This window comes from Asparagus officinalis, chromosome 7 (genome assembly GCF_001876935.1).
Source record: "Asparagus officinalis chromosome 7, Aspof.V1, whole genome shotgun sequence".
NCBI classification, from domain to species: Eukaryota; Viridiplantae; Streptophyta; class Magnoliopsida; order Asparagales; family Asparagaceae; genus Asparagus; species Asparagus officinalis.
In genome coordinates this window covers 105,329,968-105,351,815 of record NC_033800.1, presented here as the reverse complement: position 1 = coordinate 105,351,815, position 21,848 = coordinate 105,329,968, and the positions used below count along the sequence as shown (strand labels likewise).

The following is a 21,848-nucleotide window of genomic DNA, read 5'->3' as shown; positions in this document are numbered from 1 at the left end:
GATGGGGAAGTTTACGACTTGTGTGAACTGAGATCATGTCAAAATTTGACTTGAACGCTGCACTGAGCTCTTTTGATGGAATAGGACAAACAAATTCAATCTAGAATACCAAAAACTATTATTCATGGCAATTTTTTACTCATACATTAATTGCTGGTGGCTTGATGGCAGTTAGAGAAAGAAACATCAAAATAAGAGGTCAATTATTCCACAGTTGTCCTCTATAAAACAAAATAGGAACACATATCAAAATCAAAATATAGGAATACTTGGACAGAAAAAGTTTAAGTTCCTTTTTATTTAATTTATTTGTTCTCCGGTAGTAAAGTTCTTGCCACATAAAAGCAAAAGGAAATAAAAAAAAATTTGTATGTTTATTCAACTTGCAGATGTCTAAAAACATTAACAGGAGGTTATTCGAAGCTAACCCCAGTCAAGACCAATCCACTGAGGAAGAGCCACCGAGTTCAGGAGAGATGTCAGGTATAACTTAGTTTAACTTAAGTATTTTTTATTCATGATATATGCACAATGATAATTTATTTCTTTTATTTTTTTAGGTGAGGGTGAGGAAGAGCCGACTCCCGTACCATTATATGCAAATCCTCCAGTGATACTTCGAGCATATATTCCCGGGATTGAGCGCGGGCCTTTACCAGCATGTGCAGAGGGGTACAGACTCAAGCAGACAGAAAAGTACATGCTTGCAAAAAAACGATTGGATGAATGGGGCCCATAGATTGATGAGATTTTATCTGATGCAAAAAATGAAATCAGACAAAGATTTGGTGAGTTTGATCAAAAATTTTCATTCCGGGTCTATTATTCACATATAGGTTTTTAGCAGACAGAAAAATACAATTTGATCCTCGCATATTATTCACATATAGGTTTTTAGCTCAACTAGTGACAACAAGATATATGGTGACAATATACCACAAAACTAGACCAATGCCAGCACAAATAATTTCATACAGTCTAGGCAAACCATGTTATGGTAAAGGCATGAGTCTTAGGCCCCGTGCCTATGCACAAGTTTGTCAAATTATATGTGGCTCATGTCTAACATTTTTCTACAACTAGAAAGAAAGCCAAAGTAATTTATAAAAGTTAATATTGATACTGATATTACTCTTGTTTAGAGGAATTTGCAATTTCAGTTGATGGTAAAAGTCCAAATCTTATGCAATAGAAGAGAGTAGGTGAGTTCTTTTGGTTGAATTCATGTGTGATCTTCAGTTTGAGTATAAATTTCTGTGCTTATAATTTGTATGAAATTATATATTTAGTGCAGAAAAAGGCAACAACTGGCTGCTGCCTTTTGTTTTGTGAGTTGGTGCTTCTTTGAGTCAGCTAAGTTTGGACGTTTAAGCTAAGGATTAAACTTTAAAATCTTGTTGTTTTATAAGTGGCACGTGGGTTTGACCGTAAATATAATGTTACCAGTGAATAAAGTTTCAGCCTTAAAAGTAACTAAGAAGAAAAGATTTTTCATATATTGTCATTTTTAACTCTAGAAAACATTCAATATATTTTTCATATCTTTATGCAACTAGAAAACATTCAATATATGCTTGAAGTATCACTAGAAAATATTCAATCTAAGAGCTTAAGTGTTGATATATCTATTATTTTTTATTTGTTGTAGGAGAAAAACTTTACCAGAAAAAAGGACGCCAAGGAAGTGACTTCAAAAAAAAGTTACCACCGGATGGTTTTCGAGCAATTGTGAGATGGGGACATAATGGGATTCCAACCGGACAGTGGGCTAATAACTTCAGCTCATACCTTGGATGTTTGATACGGAGGAGTGATAATGTGAATCCCTATTACGAGGCTTGGGAGCAGCCATTTCATGTCCTGGAGAGTATATATCGAGATTGTTGGGTAAATTCTTATATTTAGCAAAATTATTTTTCAATTCTGTCAATTGTCCATGCTTAACTATATTTTATTTTTTAGAGATATTTCAACATCGAAGACAATCCCGTAGGGTGGGAATTTTTATTTGGATACCAGGGAAAGTTCAAGCATTCTCTTCGGGAGTGGAGACATGAGATAAAGAAGAAATGCTTTGATTGTTTCACTCACAACTGGGAGAGGATATACAAGCGAGATAAGAGGGTTGAGCCTGAGCACTTAGCTGCACTTATAATATTGTGGGGCCAAGAGGAGCACCAGGTAAATATGTATAGTAGTTAATTATCATCAAGTTATTTATCTGAAACTAGTGATATATTTCATTGTATATTATAGCTTGTACTAAAATTCTCTTTGTTCATGTTGAAGAAAAAATGCCAGAGAAATAAACTAAATCTATGGAAGAAAGATTATGATCATCATACAGGGACTACTTCATTTGCCCAGATTGAGGATCAATTTTGTAGGACAACGGTATAAAGTCTTTTAATCTTCTATATATATTCTCTCCGCTTCCTAGAATATTTGATAAATAAAAATAATAAATATATTGTTAAATCTCAGAACACTCCCTTTATCCCGTTACCAGAACTGCACAGGAGAACGATGGTCCAATTTAAGAAGGGGTACGATGACGATGAGAATAAGAAACAAAAGCTAGAATTGGCCAAGAAAATGCAGGTTAACTAATTATCTTAGCTCTTATTAGCCTATTCTTTTGTTGGGAATTTATTGTTTGCACTTTTTTTTTGGTCATCTTAATTATCACAGAAAGGTTTTCGATATCCAGTCTTTTCACAGAAAGGTTTTCGATTTTCTGTTCAGTTATGATTGAGCCTGACCTGGTTGACCTGATCTTGATTTCTAACTTATGATCTGGTTTGGTCAACCCCACCATGATAATGAAGACTAGGGCCCTTTCCCGTGAAATTCCAAATACAACCAAGTTTAAAAGATATATGTGCACGAATGTTTGTATACATGTATATATATGTGCATGCATTATATATTTAGGCATATGTGACACTTTCAAACACGTAATTTGTTCCCCATCATTTAAAGATATTTGCAGCCCATTTGATCTTTAGCACATCTAGGTTGGGAGTTTAACCAATTTGTCAAGAGTTTTGTTTTATATAATCATATCTAAAGTTTTGAGCGAATAGGCATTTGTCGTCTGCCCCCCAGGAAAGTTCTTAGGATCCGCCGTTGATGAGTGTGTGTCTGTGCGCATGTGTGTGTATGCATGGATATTACTTGGATGTGTGTTTATGCTTGTGTTTATCTATGTATGGTGTAGGTGTGGATGGTATGTGGGTGGGTGTTTGTGTGTGCATCTGTTAATTATGACAATGACAATGATCAGGGCCTTAGTTTGATACCCTGTCATAATGCTTATATACTGTCAACCATTTATTAGCACTTAGCCCTCCTCAGTTGTGGAACTATTTCATCTTTTATTTTACTTGTTCAGGGCCAATTCTTAAATTTATTTTTTCGTCTTCTAGGAAGCTCTGGAAAATACATATTCTGAGGTTGTTGCACAGAGCCAGAAGCCCCTGACTAGAGAGTAGAATTATAATGTGAGCCATTTAGTTTGTGGACTTCCCAAAAAAGGGAGGACCAGGTGGATGAGAGTTGGAGCTCAGAGGGTGTCTACACAATTCCAGCCTCCGCCGATTTCAACACCATCGACTATGCCATCGGGGCCCTCTTACATGCCGCAGGAGGATTGCACTCAGCAGGCGATGCAGCTTGTTTCCTCTGTGATGAATATTTTAGATGGTCAGATTTCCGAGGAGATGTGGGAGGATATTCAAGAGGAGCTTATGCGAGTGATCCAGCCTACTGCTACTTTTGCGATGGTTTCTAGGCAAATAATGAAATCTTGTAGAAGGCGGGTTCCTACTCGGGTGCAAAGCCAGATTATGAACTTCTTGGCCACTCAAAAGGCATTTACTGGTAGTGGAGAGAGTAGCAGACAGGTATACTTATTATATATGTAAAACATGATTACACACAATATTATGTGATTCTAAATTTAAATTATTTTGTTGTTAGAGTGGAGATGATGCTATTGGGAGCACGAGTCGTAGGGATGGAGCCGCCAGTGGCAACGCGGACGATGACATGGATAGGGCGGATGACCTATCTTAGTGAGTTATATCCTATACTCGTGTTTGTATATTGTAGACATCTTTATAGTTGAGATTATGATACGCGTGTATGGTTTGTTATGGAAATTTTTATGGATTTAGAACTATGATATACGTGTATGGTTTGTTGTGAAAATTTTTGTGGATTTAGAACTTATCGTGAAAATTGAATGTACATATTTCGAATGTTTGTGAAAATTGATTGGATGAGAGACAATGTCAAAAGTTGGATTGTATATATTTCGAGATGTTTTGGAATGTGCAAGAAATATCGTTTGGAGATTTGTATGTACAGGGCACTGATTATAAACAGCAGAAATTTTTTTTAGCTGTTAATGACTATCGCTGACGGGAAAATCGTCAGCGATAAGTATCGCTGACGGTCTTTCCGTCAGCGATGTTAAGCACATCACTGACGGGAAACCCGTCAGCGATAAGTATCGCTGACGGGCTTCCCGTCAGCGATGTTAAGAATATCGCTGACGGGAAAACCGTCAGCGATACTTATCTCTGACGGTTTTCCCGTCAGAGATATTCTTAACATCGCCGACGGGAAGCCCATCAGCGATGTTTCATTAACATTGATGGAGCTTACCGTCAATATTGTCGCCGTCAGTAATATACATTACTGACAACTTCCCGTCAGGGATGTTTCATCACTGACGGGACTTTTTCTGACGGCGTATCCTTGACGGGACGCCGTCAAGGATACGTTTCCCTGACGGGAAATTTGACATCCCTGACGGGAAAGCCCGTCAAGGATGCCCATTTTTCCACTAGTGTTGGATCACTTCTTTACATTACTACTGGTAGACTTGATATTATGTTGAGTATATATTTATGTGCTAGATTTCAATCTAATCCTAAAGAATCACACCTTAAAGCCGTGAAAAGAATTTTTAGATATCTTAAAGATACTACAAATTACGGGTTGTTTTATCCAAAGAATAACACATTTGATTTACTATCTTATAGTGATGCTGATTTTGCTGGATGCAAATCCGATAGAAAAAGTACAAGTAGAACATGTCATTTCTTAGGACATTCTATTGTATCTTGGTTTAGTAAAAAAAATAAAATTCAGTATCATTATCAACAACTGAAGCATAATATATTGCTGCAAGTCTTGTATGTGCTCAAGTTTTATGGATGAAACAAACATTATCCGATTATGGCATAAACTGTCCCATATCATCCATAATATGTGACAATTCAAGTGCAATCAATTTATCTAAAAATACTATTCAACATTTACGTACAAAACATATTGATATTAGACATCATTTCTTACGTGATCATGTGTTTAAAGGTGATATTTCATTAGAATTTATACCTACTGATAAACAAATAGCAAATATATTAACAAAACCCTTAAAAGAAGAAATTCATGTTAAATTAAGAAGGGAATTAGGTATATGTTCAATTGAAGATTTAAATTAAAGTTTTAAAAAAAATACATATGCATACATATCCTTAATAGTCGACTAATTTGACTTATAGTCGACTACATGCACAAACATTGCATTTAAGTTGTTCTGTAAATTACAGTGTAGTCGACTAATTTGACTTATAGTTGACTACTCTGAGTTAAAATCTGAAAATCAACTTTCTGTCAATTACAGTGTAGTCGACTACTTTCCTTAATAGTCGACTACTTAAACAGATTTTACATATTTATAGTTTTTCAAGCATTTTGGACTTTTACCTATCAAACCCAAAACCCAATACCTGTTTCACTTAAGTAAACTTCATCTCAACCTTTTATTTATAACTCTTTCAATCCAAGCCACATATTTAAGATCAAATCTTCACCTTTCATTTATTCTATTATTTAATCTTGACCATACAATTTAATTTTTTAAAGAAAAATCATAATAACCTAAAACTACCCACTATCTTCCTCTTAGAAACCGATCCATCTTCTTCCCCACTTCAGAACCTATTGAATCCACGTTAGGGCATCATAAAACTTTCATTTTTCTCAAAAAATTTCATCAAGTTCATTGTTTTCTTCAGTCGGACAGCTTCTGTAGTCGACTACAACCAGTCCTAGTCGACTAATCCTAGGGTTTTCATCTGTTTGGTAATTTTCTCAACCTGATCTTTCTTAGTTTTTGGGTACATTTCTTAATCCTAGGGTTTTCATCTGTTTGGTAATTTTCTCAACCTGATCTTTCTTAGTTTTTGGGTACATTTCTGATTTATCATGTCTGGAGCTAAGAAAGCTAAGCAAGTTCATTCTAATGTCAATGATGAAATCATCATATATTTAAAAAGTCCTGATTTACTTGAAAATTTTAACAAAATATCTACATTTGAAGTTCTTCCAGGACGATTTGTGAAATTTGATAATTTTATCCCATGGAATTTTGGATCATATTTTGAAAATATGGGGTTGCTTGAATTATTCTCTACTGAAAACAGAAAACCCACATATCCATTTCTAGTTCAATTATTCTATACAAATATAGAACGTGTAGGAACTATTAGTGAAACTGAAAAGCTTAGAACTCTTGTCAAAGGAATAGAAATTGAATTGACTTCTAAGTCAATTGGAAAAAATTTTAACATTCCTTTCCGATGAGTCTCTCTCAGGTCAATCAGAATGAATGATTCAGATTTACTATCCAATCATATTTTTCTTCCTGGTTATAGTAAACCATTGAATAATTCAAATAAACTTCGTCCAATTCCTCGTTTCATTGCTCGAATCTTAGCTTATAAATTGTTTCCAAAAACTGAGAGTTTCCATTTTATTTCACTAGATTTAGCAAAAGCATTATATGCTATAATGGGGAATATCTAAGTTAATTGGGCTGAAGTTTTTTGTGACAATTTTCTTACAATACCAAAAGGATTTCTTCCTTATGGTGCTTTTCTAACAAAAATCTTTGATAGATTTCATGTTGATCTTAAGTCTGAGAATTCTATTGTTCGTTCCATTGAGTTCTTTGACTCTAATGCCCTAACTAGGATGAAATTAACTAATTTTGAAATTCATGATCAAAATCCTCAAGATGAACCTAACCCTCCTCAAAAACAAATTCCACAAGATATTCCACAATCCTCAACTCAAGCAGGCCCTTCATCTAGTCAACAACCACCACAAATGCACTCAGAACCCTCTTGCTTTTCGGATGTGCAATATAACACCTTGTCTGCACGCATTCTTAAGCTAGAGACTGGTCAGCGAGCTCTTTATTCCCAGAATAGTTACATCATCAGTAATCAAGAGGAGTTAATGAAAAAATTTGATAACTTGGATATGAAGCTCAATGCATATTTTCAAGGAAATCAACCTCCTCTAGGACCTTCATCTTAGAAGAACATGAATGCATCATTTAGTACTTGAATGAACTTTATGTTTGTTATCAAAACAATTATGTCTTATTTTGGTATGCTTAAGTTTGTTTGTCATAAACTATGTCGTAGTTATTTGTTTTTTAAGACATATGTAATATGTGTTATGTTGCTACTATGTTTCTTACAAACTATGTCGTAGTTATTTGTTTTTTAAGACATATGTAATATGTGTTATGTTGCTACTATGTTTCTTATGTGAATGCATTCTATGTTATTTTTATGAAGACATATGTAATATGTGTTATGTTGCTACTATGTTTCTTATGTGAATGCATTCTATGTTATTTTTATGACGATTGATAAGTTAATTCATGTGCTATATATTTTAAACAGATTATGGTAATGAACATTATGGAACTTTTGGTTTTTATGGCAAGTCTTTACCTACCAATTTGGATGGGTGAAGTTATAGACTATGTTCATAATCTGGATGATTTATTTGAAGTATTAGCTCATGTTGAAGAAATTATGGCATATTTAGCATAATTGTTTATTTTTTTTTGTTAATGACAAAGGGGGAGAAATGGTATAATGTTATAGACTCATGTTAATATTATAGACTCTAATATGCATTTATGCAGGGGGAGTAAGTATATTTGCTTTAAAATGTTCTAATTCTTTTAGAATATACTTACATATGCATAAATTGTTTGTCATCATCAAAAAGGGGGAGAATGTTGAATATCATGTCTCCACGATATTATTTTGATGATAACAATTTATACTATGTGTGTTATACAAATGCACTAACATTTATATGCATCTTTCAATATCAAATATGATCAAGTACAAGATGAGTTCAAGGCATTATAAAGTAAAGAAGATGAAGAACATATACATCAATGTAATTTTGTTTTACATTTTTCTTTACTTAGAAATATTGTACAAGCCTTGATCACTCACACACACACACATAGAGATTAGAATACACTAACACATGCTTAGTGTGTTGGTTAACTATAGAAATCCCCTATGTTAACCATTAGAGTTTATAGTTAATAATTAAGTGTCAAAATATTTAATTGATATCATTTTTAACCCTTAGTAATCGACTAATTAGAATAGTAGTCGACTACTCAAGCCTATGACTGAAATATAAGTTTCTGTCAATTTACAGTGTAGTCGACTAATCTACTTTATAGTCGACTACAAGAGGCAAAATCAACTTCTCAAGTTTCTGTTAAGTTTCTATAATTTTACAGTGTAGTCGACTAATCAACTTTTTAGTCGACTACTAAAGGCAAAATCTATTTTTCAAGTTTCTGTCTAATTACAGTATAGTCGACTAATGACCATTATAGTCGACTACTAAGATATTTTCTGACTTCACAGAGTCTGTTTAGACTCAGTGTAGTCGACTACTTTTTCCTGTAGTCGACTACAGATATAGTTTTTTCAGAATTCAAAGTTTGAATTAGTGACAGTTTATAGTCATTTTTAAACGTTTTAAAAGTTTAAAAATTTGTCTTTCAAGGGCTATAAAAAGGTTATTTGTTCAAAAAAATACAACATTATTATCTACCCATAAGCTTCAATCTTTGTACATTTTTCAAGAGTTAAAAATTCAGATTTTGCTAAGTATTAAAAAAAAATATTTTCTGAAATTGTCCTTGATCATCATTCAAAATACAAATTATTTAGGTAATTTCTAGAGGATAAAATTATTCCTAAGCCACTAATACACAACACTACAAATCAATGCTTATAGGAATTGAGTTATTTGATTCAAGGAAAGTTCTCTCGGTTTGATACACAACACTACAAATCAATGCTTATAGGAATTGAGTTATTTGATTCAAGGAAAGTTCTCTCGGTTTGAGAGAGGTTAATCTCTTGGTCTAGAGATTGGAATTGAGTTATTTGATTCAAGGAAAGTTCTCTCGGTTTGAGAGAGGTTAATCTCTTGGTCTAGAGATTTGTGTGCAATTGGCAAACTTTTGTCAATTGTAGTTGCAATTTGTAGGGACTGGCAAATTAGTCAGGTTTGATTTAATTTTTTATTTGGTTCAAAATTATAGTGGAAATCTCAAGTGGGATTTGATTGGGGACTGGATGTACACCGGATTGGTGGAACTAGTATAAAATCTCTTGTTTGTGATTGTGATTTTTTGAGATTGTTACCATTCTTTATTGTAATTTATTATCTACTTTGTATAAATTTTAAAAAAATACTATTCACCCCCCTCTAGTGTTCTAGTGTATCTATTTCAGATCCTATACCAACAAACTAACCCGAGTGCTACACAAACTCACTGGTGCGAGTCTGGAAGATACACCAACAGTTTTATCCGATCACATGAATAAGGACTTCCCCATTTTAACTCTTCTCGCTTTTCTAAGCCAAACATAATCCACACTATCTCTGGTTCACCACCTAAATTCAGTCAACACACCCATACATGTCACTAGGTCTGTTCATGACGCACAAATCCACTAAGTCATGAACTACTAAGGTTCTCAATTACAACAATGAATAATCAATGCAACTAATCATGTGTAATAATATCATAGCATATCAGATAATCAAGTCTAAGAATTATAAATCATGAACAACAACTATGTAATTCAGAAAATAATTTATTTTCCAATATAACTTCTTATAATTTATCATAATTTTCCTCAAATGATTTCGTTCTCAAATAAATTCTTTTTAATTAATATAATTATCCAAAAATAATTCCGCTGCCGAAATAAATTCTTTTAATCTATTATAATTATTCTGAAAATACTATTTATCACCTAATTACAATTTATCTAAAATTATTTATTAAATCCACGCAAATAATTATATCACAAATTAACATGAACAGATAATTCATAATTTCATTAACAAGCCCACGCAGATAATTATTAACAAATCTAAAATTGTAGATAATTCATAATAAATAGAAAAATTCAGATCTGAGCAAGTGGGATCTTACCTTAAAATCATGTGCAAGCCTCTGAAACAAACAACAAGCAATCCATAAGTGTAAACAACACGTTCTCCCTTGCCACACGTCGATGATCTCGCCCTCGTGTCGGTATTATGCTTTACAAAGCTCTCAAAATCCATAAGAAAAAGATCTAGAGTTTTTAAGGGGAGAGGGTGGCTGCTAGGGTTCAGAGATATGATAAAAAGAGTAATTTTTGTGAAAAACATAGGCATTTATAGAGGCAAACCCGAAACAAACCCGTTTAACCCGAACTAGGAAACCTAGTCTGACTGGGAAAACCACCTTCGGTATTTTGGTTGTAACTTTCGTATCCGACCTCAGAATGAGATGATTTAAGATTTGTTAAAAATCTGTTAAAGAGACCTACAATTTTGGCCTAGTGTTTCTAGATTCCAACTTCATCATTGTGTAAAACATAGAAACTCTTAACTAGTCATTTTTTTTTCCAGATTTCTCTTCGTGCATGTTTTGTGCATTTGCACTTATATATTCACAAATATACATTGAATTTCGTGCATGTTTTGTGCATTTGCACTTATATATTCACAAATATACATTGAATTGATCTCAAATCAATTCATATCATACTCAAAGTGCATTTGCACTTATATATTCACAAATATACATTGAATTGATCTCAAATCAATTCATATCATACTCAAATATTAAAATATATTATTTTTCAGGGTAAAACATATTTATTATTATTTATCATGAAATTTTTTAAATATATGGGGTTTTACATTCTTCCCCCCCTTAAAACAAATTTCGTTCTCGGAATTAAAATAAAATATGTACGATATCATATAATAATCTAGAAAGAAAAAATAATATATATAATAGTTGATAATAGAAAGAAAAAAGTACATCAATAATGGATGTAGATAAAAGACATAAAATTATATGCAACAATCATATAATTATGTATTCATAATATTTGCACAACGAACATAATATTAAAATATACTAATAACCATTATATCGTTATACTCATTAGAATAAACAAATATAATACAAAAACTATACACACAATATACATAAAGAATAAACATAATACAACATATAAACTGTCATGTAATAACATTTAAAATAATAATCAAATATGGACATAAATAGTTAACTAAAATAGTAATGTAGGGAATTTTGTATATAGAAAATTGATAAATACATCAATTGAAATAATTAACGAATAGACAACTAATAAACACAATAAAATATCTACAATGTGCAAAACCTGCAACTAAGCTGTATAAACTTATAACACTTATTTTACATCCTAAAATAAACTATGAAACTACTAATGAACGTAAAATAAATAACTATGTTAACCAATAAACAATATAACCCAAATAACACAAATAAACTAATAAATTAATAAAATTAAAGACAACATAAAAAGACATACAAGAAAACATATAACTTGATAATAACCAAGTTGTAATGATAACAAAATGCATACATGAAAAGTAAAATGTGACCAAAATTATGTGGTAACATACACAGTAAATATGTATAAATACATGTACAATACGTATAATTAATAAAACAAATGCAACACAAAATAAAAATAACTACACTATAACGTGACTACTAACAAAAATTATAGCAAAACATAATAAATACTAAATCATAATAAGTATAGCAATACACAAATTAAAATGTGAAAAAACATGAGCAAGAATACACTGCATAAAATATAAAACTCACTAACTACAAAAATATTTTGACTAAATACGTAACCATAATACAATATGTAAAAACACAAAAATCAAAGCTAAACAAACACTTAATAACCCTATACACAAACTATAAAGCCATAACACCACACACTCACATCGAAAAATAACAACTCCTATTCAAAGAAAAATATAAGAATAAAACGATATTGGTATAATATGATCTATGAAAAATACAAAAATAAGAGAAATAAAATAGAAGAGTAACACGATGTAAAATAACACAAGTCAAAATAATAAAAAATACCAATCTGACAAAGAAAACATAATTGAAGGACTCAATGCATTCAAATTAGTAACGAACAAATTGATAGTATAAAACTCAAAATAAATTAACACATACAAAAATCGTAGAATACACTGAAACATAAATGCTTACTAACAATACTGACACTCACAAACATACTACTAGATAAAGAAGTATAATATATAAAAACAAAAACTATGAAAAGTAAAATAAGTATATAGGCAAATGAAACATAAGAAGAGCATAATTCCGTATAATAAAAACACCGATATTTTTTAGATAAACATGGTTACACAGCTGATACTAGAAATAATGAATGACTATAAATCAATAAAAAATAAACATCGTAAATATAATAATCTACGTGAATACACTATAATAAAAAGAGAATAGTAATTATAAAAGAATGAAAAAGTAAAACATAACACAAGTAACGAAAATAATGAATAGAAAGAATGAAAAAGTAAAACATAACACAAGTAACGAAAATAATGAATAGAGAATGAACAACAAACAATGACACAATAAAAGACATAAATATAACACAAGTAACGAAAATAATGAATAGAGAATGAACAACAAACAATGACACAATAAAAGACATAAATATCGAAAAATACCATAAAATAAATATAAAAAAATTATACCACGCGTATACATTGTATATTGTTACAATAACAAAATAATACATATTGAAAAAGCGAAGCAAACAAACTACAAATGTGTAAATACACTATAAATAACCCATGAGTAAATACTATATATACCCACAAATGCTATTTAGAACAATCTTTTATATTATCTATAAAAGAATAATAACCAATGATACAAGATAATGTAACAAAAACTATATAATTAGTAACTCAATCCAAACCTAACAACATGAATAATTATTTTTGAATATCAAAATAGAAATACTTTGCTCTTAAAATAACGAAACCAATGTGAACATACTAAAACAATCTAACAAGACAAAACTAATTGATAAAAACTATATACTAAAAATGTAAAGGATATGAATATACTGCATATGTAGAATATTAAAATCATGAACTTATTAAAATACGAACAATATATATTAATCTAGAACATAAGTAAATGGTAGATGGTATGACAAAAAAGTGTGCACATACACAATATAACTATGAAAACAGTATAATAAACACAAAAAAATAATCTGAATATCAGATATGTTATGTGATATATATATATGAAATCTAGAGCAATGCGAAACAAATAATGATATGATTTGAACAATCGAAAATATATAAGTAATGATATATATTTTTAATGAAAAACATACAATATAACACTATGTGTGATACATAAAATAATATAATAAATAATGTAGAAATAAATATAATTAAATAATATATAAGTCAAATCAGAGAAAACATAGTTGTAAAAATAATAACATATAAAATAAAAACCGGCACGATGAAAGAGAAGTTATAAAAGGAGAATGTAGTCGGGAAGTGACGAGACAAGAAACAATGAAAAACTCCAGAGTCAAAGAGTGATAAGATAGGGATGAAATGAAATCTATCAAGAAAATAGGACAATGGCTCAAGAATAGTCTCACAGATGAAATATGATTTGCATCTAAATTATCCATTATATTCTCACTGGTAGGAACTCGAGACCGTGACCTACATGGGACACCAAAAAAACCTGTCATGCCTCGTTTCCCAAAATACCCCGGAATCAGAACGTGAACAAGCCCGCGACGTATTAGATTAAGGAGAATAAATAAAAATAAATATTTTTCCTCAACCTAATACGCTAAGCGTCTAGAAATAAATACAATGTAAAGTCATAAGTCCCCGATCACAGTTAGCAAGAATATAATAGACCAACTTAGAAAAAAATAATCCATATCATAAAAGAAATATCATCCAAAATATAATTTTCGGGTCAGCATGCCCTTATACAAAACTGAACAACTGGATGCTGAAGAGATACAAAAATACATCGATCAACGAAAAAGAAAGAACTACAAAAGTAAGCTAAGACCATCGAATAACTAGAGGGAATAACTAAGCTTCAGCTGATAACTCTTATGAGCTCCTCTATCCTTTCTGTACCACCTGGCCTTGCTAGGAACCTGATATCGACGTACAATTGGAAACGACTCATTCGTCCCTCTCCTCATCGTAGTCGTCTTTCGCTCCAACATGCAACTCCTTTTCGACGGCTCATCATGAAGTCTAATGCACAGCGAGACAAACTTCTTGTTTGCATTCACTAGCCTCTTCACTCGCGTCACCGTCACCAAGTTTGCCTCCCTCGGAAGAGACGCTGAACGAAATATGAACTTTTCACCATCATTGGTGAATGTGTACTTTTGAACCCGCCTTTCGTAGATCACGTATCTATCCCACAAGTACGGATTGCTCAGTATAACCTGACAAACATCTAATGGAATGACGTCGCACATAACCTCGTCAATATACGACTCATAGAGCATAAATTTGATAGTGCATTGATTAACTATACTTAGTCCTATCTCCTTCTGAATCCACCCAATGAATAGGGTTTCGGATGGTTGACTGTCTTCAGACCCATCTTTTGAACCAAGGCCTCAGATATCAAATTCTTTTCGCTGCCTGGATCAACAATAGCATGAACCAAACTGGTCTTCACTTGCAACTTCAGCACAAAGAGCTGCTCTCGGGGGTCTTCGTCCTTTTTCGTGGCCTGTTTTCTTGCTATAAGATTGAGACTACTGTTGGGCTCTGTCATCCCAGGAACTTTTTTCGGACCCTGTGCTATTACGTATGCCTTTTTCTCCTCTTTCTTCTTCAACTCCTTTGGCTTCAGATGAGGATATTTCTCCTAGCATCGATCAGCGATATGTTCTGTCTTCTCGCAGTGACTATAAATCAGTTCTGCTCTCCCTGGATCACCCTTCTTCTTCTCCTTATGTTTGGAACCACTAGACTCACCTCCCATCTGTTTTGCATCTCCTTTTGCCTCGTTGCTCTTTTTTTGCTTGCCCTCGATAGCAATAGCTTTCACACTTACCTCTGCAATAGACTCAACCGTGAATAGCTTCATCTCCTTCCGGATGTATTCGTTCAGACCTGCCATGTACTTCATGAAGATGGAGTATTCGTCCATCGTGATGTTTAGAACCATCGCCTGCTGCTGGGACTCCGTCGTGTACTCTTGAACGGTCTGATTGAATCTTTGGCGCAAGTCGTACCACTTGTACCATTGCTCCTCAAGGAATCCCACTGGATAGAACTGCTTTCTCAGTAGCTCCTTAAACTTGTTCCACGAAACCGCCTACTTCTCCTGCTTACAATAGGATTTCCACCATGTCAACGCATGCCCTGAAAGCTTCAAAGTCGCGAACACAGTCTTTTCCTTGGATGAATATCCATAGAGAGTGAAATACATTTCCATAAGCTCGATCCAATCATCGAGCTTCTCCACATTGACACTCCCATCATAAACAAGAATCTATACCTTGAAATCAACTTTCAAATTTTGGTAGTAATTCTTACCCCCTTGATGTGGAGCAGTCTTAACAATCTTGTTAGGATTCTAGTTTTGAACCTACACTCTTGTGTTGTTTTGATGATTTTACAAACAATTTATAACTAACTTTGTTTTCTAGTGATTGTGACTTATTACAGGTTTATATCAGAGTTAAAGATCCAGATCAACTTTGTTTAGATATTCTGGTATATATCGTGTGTTATTCTCTAAGCTCAATGTATACACACACTCATTACACTGGTTTACATTAGTTTTGAAATACATCTCTTTATCAAAATCATATGTATATATACATGTTTTCATATTTACACATATATATGTACATTTGCCAAATTGATGATCTTTTACAAATGGCAAATGCAATTTCCAAACTTTCTTCACAAATGTGTTTTATATCATATTTATAAACTATTCCTAAAGTTTTATATTTTTTAGAATTTATTTGATATTTTTTAACAAGGCTCAAAAGTGATATTTTTCCTGTGTTCATGCTTATGAGTCGACTCATGAACAATAATGAGTCGACTCGTAAGCTGCTGTGTTGTTTAATATTTGCTTCTGATAAGTCGACTCACAAACATCATGAGTCGACCCATCAGGTTGAGTCGACTCATGACTGTCATAAGTCGACTCATGAAGTGTGCTGGAAATTGAGTTTTGTTTCTGTTGAGTCGACCTATGATTTTATGAGTCGACCCATGCATAATGAGTCGACTCATGAATTTTATGAGTCGACCCATAAGTTATTTTTTAGCCTGTAACGGTTGCTTATGAGTCGACTCATGAATAGTACTGAGTCGACTCATAACACTGTAACGGCTATTTTCTGTTTTTGTCTTCTTATGGTTGTTTGGTCTTTTTTCTTGGGTTCTTGCTAATGTTTTGTGATGTTATAAATACCCCAGTGCATTTAACATTTCTTTTTTCTTGGGTTCTTGCTAATGTTTTGTGATGTTATAAATACCCCAGTGCATTTAACATTCTGACAAACCAAGAGATTTGTTTAACCAAGTTTATAAGTGTTTAAGAAGTGTTTAAAGCTTTGTTTCAAGCATTGTTTCAAAAGAGAAGTTTTTCACAAAGAAGAAGCTATCAATTTCAATTGAGGAATTCATCCTCATCATCATCTCTTCAGTTCTTTGTGTTCTTAGAGAAGTTTATCTAAACTCTTTTATATAGCTTATCGATTGCCAATTTCATATTCATATCTTGCTATATTAAATTGATTTAGATTTTCATTTTTTCTCATGTTTCACACACACCATTATTGAGCTTAGATTATTGGGTATTGGTGTGTGAATTAGTGAGAGTGAGCTTCATTACGTTCTCATTTGTTGTTGAGAACAAACCATTGTATTTAATCTTTATTTGTGAGTATCACTTGTAATACACTTGTACACCGAGAGAAGTGTGAGGCAAGAGACGGGGTCGAATCCAATAGGAGTGGCGTCGGTTGACGAACCTAGGGAGAGGTTGCATCTGAGCACTTGAGGAGGAGGACATGAGCTAGGTTCCTACACTTAGTGTTAAAAGTGTGATTGCATAGTATTTGTGGTGTGAGAGTTTTCGATAAACTTGTAAACCGAGTGTGTAGAAGTTCCGGCTTCCAAACCGGATTGTGATAGTGGAGATCTCCTCGAGGTGAGGAGTGGGGACGTAGGTCGTGGTGACCAAACCTCGTAAACATATCGTGTGTTTGTGTTTTGCTTAGCGTATATTAGGTCGTGGTGACCAAACCTCGTAAACATATCGTGTGTTTGTGTTTTGCTTAGCGTATATTTTATTTGTGGCTATTCATATCATTCTTACTCATATCTATCTCATATCATTCTTGCAAGAATAAATTAATCAATATAATCTTAATTGGAATTTAATTGGGATTAGATTAGCATAAGATCCTAATCACCCCCCCTCTAGGGTCTAACAAATCTCAACCTCCTCATCAAAACCAGTTTTCTCGCCCTCTCCATCGGACTCTTCGAGCTTCTTCTTATCCTTCGAAGAAGATTCTTCCTTTTTGTCCTTTCCATTGATGAGACCAACGAGCTGATTAAGTGTAGAACCGATCGTCTCGATCTGCTTCTCCATTGCATCAAGCCTCGCTGAACTATCTCCTTCAGTCATCTTCTTCTTCCTTAATTTTTGGACCCCTTCCAATGAAATAAGGATCTCGCCTAACTTCTTGTATTAGGATCGAGTCAGGACCATATACAGGATGCCCCCTTCACAGGATATGATTGCTCTGATACCAACTTAATACGAGTCGCCGTACGAGCACCTTTGATCGTGGAATTATCAAAGGTGGGTTTAGAAGAAGATGACAGAAACATAAGAATAATTCAGTATGTGGCGAAGAAAAATACCCTCTCTAGATTATGAGTATGAAAAGATTACAATCACTCTCTCACAATCTCACTAGAATCGAAATACCCTCTCTAGATTATGAGTATGAAAAGATTACAATCACTCTCTCACAATCTCACTAGAATCGAGAATAAACTCTCAATAGATTATGAGTATGAAAAGATTACAATCACTCTCTCACAATCTCACTAGAATCGAGAATAAACTCTCAATTCTCTCTAAACCATAATCTCTCTTAATTAGAATCTCTCTTTGATTACATCTGCTTTATTAGAAACTATAAACAACCCTTTTTATAGGTGTAACAACGTAAATGACAAAGTGATAAATAACCAAGCCCAAACCTCACAGGAATTCGTGCAAACAGAAACCTAAACAAACCAGGAAACCATCGATGAGTCGACTCATGTGCATATATGAGTCGACTCATGACACATGGGTTGACTCATGATAATCATGAGTCGACCGATCAGAAACTTCTGACAAAACTACTAGGCTTCGTGAGTCGATTCATGACAGTCATGAGTCCACTGGTCAGAAACTTCTGACAAATGGCCGGGCTTCGTGAGTCGACTCATGACAGGCATGAGTCGAATCAACCTGATGAGTCGACTCATGTGCATGTATGAGTCTACTCACGAGCTGAAAATTGGACGCTTCGATTCTTTGATTCACCGCCTCGTTTCATGCTTCGACCTGCGTTCCACTGTGTTGTTTTACACCTCTATTCTTAAGTTACCATGAGAATCATCTATCCTCAAGCTCCCATGAGGATCAATAAGTTCCAAAGATAAGATACACCCGTATCAACATCAACAGTTTTATCCGATCACATGAACAAGGACTTCCCCATCCCAACTCTTCTTGCTTTTCTAAGCCAAACATAACCACACTATCTCTGGTTCACCACCTAAATTCAGTCAACACAGCCACACATATCACTAGGTCCGTTCATGACGCACGAAGCCACTAAGTCATGAACTACTAAGGTTCTCAATCACAACAATGAACAATCAATGTAACTAATCATGTGTAATAATATCATAGCATATCAGATAATCAAGTCTAAGAATTATAAATCATGAACAACAACTATGTAATTCAGAAAATAATTTATTTTCCAAAATAACTTCTTATAATTTATCATAATTTTCCTCAAATGATTCTGTTCTCAAATAAATTCTTTTTAATTAATATAATTATCCAAAAATAATTCCGCTACCGAAATAAATTCTTTTAATCTATTATAATTATTCTGAAAATACTATTTATCACATAATTATAATTTATCTAATATTATTCATCAAATCCACGCAGATAATTATATCATAAATTAACATAAATAAATAATTTATAATTTCATCAACAAGCCCACACAAATAATTATTAACAGATCTAAAATTACAGATAATTCATAATAAATAGAAAAATTTAGATCTGAGCAAGTGGGATCTTGCCTTAAAATCATATGCAAGCCTCTGAAACAAACAACAAGCAATCCAAAAGTGTAAACAACATGTTCTCCCTTGTCACACGTTGATGATCTCGCCCTCGTGTCGGTATTGTGCTTTACAAAGCTCTCAAAATTCATAAGAAAAAGATCTAGAGTTTTTGAGAGGAGAGGGTGGCTGCTAGGGTTCAGAGATATGATAAAAAAGAGGAATTTTTGTGAAAAATATAAGTATTTATAGAGGTAAACCCGAAATAAACCTGTTTGACCCGAACCAGGAAACCTAGTCTGACTGGAAAAATCACATTCGGTATTTTAGCGGTAACTTTTGCATCCAACCTCAGAATGAGATGATTTAAGATTTGTTACAAAGCTGTTGAAGAGACCTATAACTTTAGTCTTTGAGTTTTTCTAGATTCCAACTACATCATTATGTAAAATATAGTAACTCTTAACTGGTCATTTTTCCTGATTTCTCTTCATGCATGTTTTGTGCATTTGCACTCATATATTCACAAATATACATTGAATTGATCTCAACTCAATTAATATCATACTTAAACATTAAAATATATTATTTTTCAGTATAAAACATATTTATCATTATTTATCATGAAAATTTTCAAATTTATGGGGTTTTACATCTCTCTTTACAGTAGCCCTATGGCAAGAGAGGAGATTGCAATTGAAGCTTGGGATGTATGCTTTGAAATAGTAAAAGCAAATGAATGTTGAAGCACTTTGAAAACAATAAACTCAAACACAAGAGATTTGCAATAAAAGCTTAGTTACTGAAGTAGTTAGGGTTGTTGGGTATTTATAGGAAGAGAAAGCAACAGCCAAAACCCCAAAGAACTAGTGGAAATCCCCCAAAAATCAAGAAACAGATTATGAGAAAAACTAGCCGTTAGACTGCTTATCAGTTGACTGACGGGAATCATCAGTCGACTGACGATCATTTTCAGTCGATTGACAATTCGTCAGTCGACTGGTCAGTCGACCAAAACAGAACCAAAACTTTAGATGATTGCAGGCAGTTTCATCAGTCGACACATCAACCGACTGATGTTATCAGTCAACTGGTTAGTCGACTGATAATAGATTATCATCCTGAATCGATTTTGAAATTGAGTTTCAAGGTTCTGTTAAAAATAGTAAATAAACTCCAAAAAATGTAAAACTTTGAGAATAGTTTATAAATATTTTGATAAACTTGTTTGAAAAGGAATTTTACAAAAAGGTCCTCGTATGTGTGAAAATCATCATTTTAGCAAATGTACCAAAATACTAGTTTTGAAAGTGTGCAAGTGTGATATCCCATGAGCTTCAAAAGTAATCAACAAACTACTTGCCTACGTTAAGTACTAGAGAAAAAAATAAAATAGCAAATATCCCTCATATAGAAATACATGACTTGAGTTTTGATATTTGCTTTTGAGTAGATGAAGCTTCTTATGCATATGGTGCTCTTGAAAGCATTGCTTCATCACTTTGCCTCCACCTATGCATATGGTGCTCTTGAAAGCATTGCTTCATCACTTTGCCTCCACCTCCTTGGATATTGTCGTTATAGCTCATTTTCCATCCAATCCTCCATATAAGGTGCTAATGATATGTGATCTATAATATAACTCAATAAAAAATTAGCACCAATAATGGTGTTTGTAAATCATCATAAAAAAAGGATCTAACAGAGACTTATATGCTGATGGTCATTATGGTATTTTATTTTCCAGTGATGTTTCTTTACATAGTTCGGGATTAATATTTAGACATCTACAGTTTGAGACATATGGTATATACATGAGGGTTTTCTTGTTTGGATTATTTCGCTCGACGTACTACATCTTATGTTGTAGATTTCTAAGTATTAATACCATTAGATACGGGGAAAATGATGAAGATAAACAATGCTTAAAAGATAGAGCCTCCACTATATCTAGCAGCCCTTCCTCTGGGGGCGGATGGAGGTGATCTTACTTTAGCGCTCTGACACTTTCGTTGTTGTTCTTTTTATTTTATTTTCTTTTCAGGCGGTTCAGAGAATCAGAGAGCCGCAGGATGACGGAGTTATTACATAGTCGCTGTCACATTGTAACGCCACGCCCCGGAATCCCAGAGTCGGTACGCTATTAGATCTGATGGACTGGCCTCACAAACCACCACATGTCT

At 33.2% G+C, this 21,848-nt stretch overlaps 1 protein-coding gene and 1 long non-coding RNA gene across 2 annotated transcripts; both read left to right on the top strand.

Annotated features, from left to right (window-relative positions):
- LOC109851032 lies at window positions 616–2,215 on the top strand. The gene is made up of 3 exons (XR_002249647.1): window positions 616–788; window positions 1,649–1,887; window positions 1,963–2,215. It is a non-coding gene; the product is annotated as an uncharacterized LOC109851032 (long non-coding RNA).
- On the top strand, window positions 3,515–4,111 carry LOC109850695. Its single transcript, XM_020420750.1, has 2 exons — window positions 3,515–3,905; window positions 3,982–4,111. The coding sequence occupies exons 1-2, from the start codon at window positions 3,552–3,554 to the stop codon at window positions 4,075–4,077; spliced, it is 450 nt and encodes a 149-aa protein (XP_020276339.1). The 5' UTR covers window positions 3,515–3,551; the 3' UTR covers window positions 4,078–4,111.